The following is a 3,425-nucleotide window of genomic DNA, read 5'->3' as shown; positions in this document are numbered from 1 at the left end:
ATATATATATATATATATAGTATTATTATATGTAGTATATATGTAGTTGTATGTAGGATGAGTTGTGCTTGAGACGCCGTGCGTAGCTGTCATACAAATAACAAAAAGAAAAAAAATAAATTTAGAGAATAAACCCTTTATTTATTTATAATTTAATATATATTTTTCTTTTCTTTTTACATTAATATGTATTTAGAGGCAGCAGCAATTGCAGCAACAGCAGCAACAGCGGCGGCAACTTCTGCTCCTCCTCGTGTTGCTGCAGAAACTGTTTGCTTTGTCCTCTTTGCTTTCCTCAAGAATATTCTAATTAATGATTTATTTATAAATAAAAATATATTTTAGACTTAAAGTTTCATTTAAATCCTTTTGTGTAGTGCTTCTTTTGTGTCGTATAGGGTGTGGTGTATGTAATGGAGCAGCTCTAAGAAGAAGAATTAATTAAAATATTTTTTCCCTCTCTCTTTATTAGGCTTTTTTCTTTTCTAGTAACTGCTAGGTAATGCAAAGAAAGCATTAATTGTTTTATTGTGACTATGTTATGCCGCTGTTCTTACCTTCGAGTTGCCTGCTGTCTTCGTGTTTTGTACGGTGTGTGCGTGGAGGACGAAACAGGAGGAAAAAACAAAGACGCATGCCTTCTTAGTTTATTAAACTTCTCTAGTGAATAGATATATGCAATAAATATGCAAATAGTTATAAAACATGACAGACAACAGGAGGAACACCGGTGTCAGCCAATGGACTGGTGTGGGAGTCCACGGCTCGTTCTCATTCCCCCGATCCTCCATGAAAAAACCATCTTTAAGTTAATTTAAAATTCAATTTATAAATAATTAATGTTGAAATGGTAATGAAATAAAAGTCGTTGTTTTTTTCGTCATTTTCCTCCGCTTTCCCTGACCCGATTTCATACGGCTGCCGGCGTGGCTTGGGGCTCCCCGTGGGCTCGATCTGATCGTTCTTAAGGCATGATGATCATCTTTATTCATTAATCTTTGTTATTTATTGTCTAATTCATGAATAAAACTTCAAATACAACTTTTTCTTCGGCGGATCGGCGGCATCAAACCCCGCGATCAGCACCGCTAGTCAGCAATTATACATACCTGCACGCATAATACCTATACAGACTATCACAAGAACATCAACCTTTTATAAGCTATTGCTTACTTAAACATCATTTTTATTGTTTATTTTATGATTTATTCGTATTTATTTCCCCAAAGCGGCTTCTTGATCCCGTCCTCCCCGCCCTAGTGGCGTGGCGCCTTCATCTTCCGTTTCGTGATCAAGAGGAACTTTACTCTTTTCTTCTTCTTCTATCAGTAAATAATATCCATTACATCTCTGTTGTTCTTCTCATGGCATCTAGTGCCCTTAATAGGGGCCCTTGGAGGCCGTCAGTGGCTCCAGGGAGTGCTGTTGCAGCTCGATTTGGTGGCCTCCTTGTGCAGCAGCCGCAGCAACAGCAGCAGCAGCATCAGGACCATGAACAGCACATGAAGCAGCAGCAGCAAGACCAGCAGCATCATAAGGGAAATGCTGCTGCTTCGCACCATTCAGATGCAACAGAAGATGAAGGAGATCCCCTCTCTTATGCAGCAGAGGCAAAAATAGAAGTAACAGCACAATGCAGAAACAGAGACGGTAAGCGTTGAGCTGCTGCAGCATACTTTACCGTGTTAAACCCTAAACCCTAAACCCTAAACCCTAAACCCTAGAGTTAATGCAGGAGTGTTGGGCGTATTTGCGCAGAAATCTTCCAGGCATTTAAGGATGCCGTAAGAATGCGTCCTGTTTTGTCGCGAAAACATCGCGAACTTCTCGTACGTCTTGAACCCTAAACCCTAAACCCTAAACCCTAAACCCTCAAATCAAGGAGTAGGAGCTTGTGACACGGGAGGTTTGGGACTCCGGCGTATTGCAGCTTGCTTTTTCATATACAACAGCTCATGGACCATAATTCCTTAAGAAACCCTAAACCCTAAACCCTAAACCCTAAACCCTAAGCCCTCGTGTGTAAATATGTGCATGCGCATGCAGGCGAATACAGTAAAGGCGATGATATCCGACAGTCGGTCTTCTTACTACATGATATCCGGAGCGCATGCAGTGCTGAAGGCAGCAGGCCCTGCATGGCGTATGGCTCGTGATAGAGGTGCTGCTGCTGCTGCATGCCGTGCTGCTGCTGCTGCTGCTGCTGGATTAACATTAGCTGGAGAATCTCCAGAATCAGCAGCAGCAACAGCAGCAGAAACAGCAGTAACAAAAGGTGTAGGAGCAACAAGAAACTTAGTACCTCGTCTTAAGGTACGTCAGCAGCGGCAACGTAGTGCTGCTGCTGCTGCTGCTGCACTGCAGCGAGCTCAAGCAGCAGCAGAAGCAGCAGATGACGAAACCTCCTCTGACGAAGACAGCGATTCCCCTAATAATTCTCCTTCCCCTCCTCTTCCCCCAACCCCAACAAACAGTACGAACAACACCAACAGCAACAGCACCACTGACAGCAGCAGCAGCAGCAGCAGCAGCAGCAGCAGCAGTAGTAGTACTATTATAGCTCCTGATTCAGCAGCAGCAGTAAGCCAAGGTGTACCAATACCTCAGCAACTATTAGATACATTAACAGCAGAAATAATATTATATTATTATGAATATTTTATAAAAAGATTAAATCTTTTCTTAAGACAAATTATTCATGAAGTAAGAGAACTTGCTAATAAAATACATAATATGGTTAATCGTGCTCTACTACCAGCTGCAGATAATCTGGTAAACCCTAAACCCTAAACCCTAAACCCTAAACCCTAAACCCTAAACCCTATACCCTAAACCCTAAATTGATAAGGAAACATCAAGGTTTTGCTTGCGGTAGTTCGATGTTACTTGCTATGAAACGTATAGAGGGAGAGAGGTCTATATGCCATTTCCCTTTATCGAGGGTTTAGGGTTTAGGGTTTAGGGTTTAGGGTTTGGGGGGTTTCTGTTTTATCTGCAGGAGGCAAGAGTCTTTTACTTGCAACTCAACGCAGACGTCTATCGTTATGCATCTCAGGTCTGTTAAGCTTGGCTATCTAATTGGCTAAACCCTAAACCCTAAACCCTAAACCCTAAACCCTTATTTTAGTGTTTCCTGTTTTTGTTATAAATTATTTACACTAAATAATTTAATTTCTATATATAATTATGAATAATAAATAAATAAACAAACAATAATACATTAATAATAAATAAATAATTTATTTATTTATTTATTTATGTATAGGTAGTGACGGACCCTGATGAGTGTCAATCCTTAAGGAAGCAAAGTTTAGGTCTGTATAGGAATGCTTTAGATATATTAGAGAAAAGTAATAAAAATAAACAAATAAATAAAAATAAACAAATAAATATAAATAATAATAATAATAATAATGTTGAGCATA

The 3,425-nt window shown here is 39.8% G+C and overlaps 1 protein-coding gene across 1 annotated transcript; it reads left to right on the top strand.

Annotated features, from left to right (window-relative positions):
- Positions 1-1,364: 1,364 nt before the first annotated feature.
- EMWEY_00044500 (14-3-3 protein, putative) lies at positions 1,365-3,064 on the top strand (the record flags this gene model as incomplete). Its single annotated transcript, XM_013479054.1, has 4 exons — positions 1,365-1,650; positions 1,759-1,829; positions 2,047-2,772; positions 2,999-3,064. The coding sequence occupies 4 exons, from the start codon at positions 1,365-1,367 to the stop codon at positions 3,062-3,064; spliced, it is 1,149 nt and encodes a 382-aa protein (XP_013334508.1).
- Between the last annotated feature and the right edge of the window lie 361 nt (positions 3,065-3,425).

The sequence above is a fragment of the Eimeria maxima genome, genomic scaffold, assembly GCF_000499605.1.
Source record: "Eimeria maxima Weybridge genomic scaffold, Emw_scaff858, whole genome shotgun sequence".
NCBI lineage: Eukaryota > Apicomplexa > Conoidasida > Eucoccidiorida > Eimeriidae > Eimeria > Eimeria maxima.
This window is presented reverse-complemented; position numbering and strand designations above follow the sequence as displayed.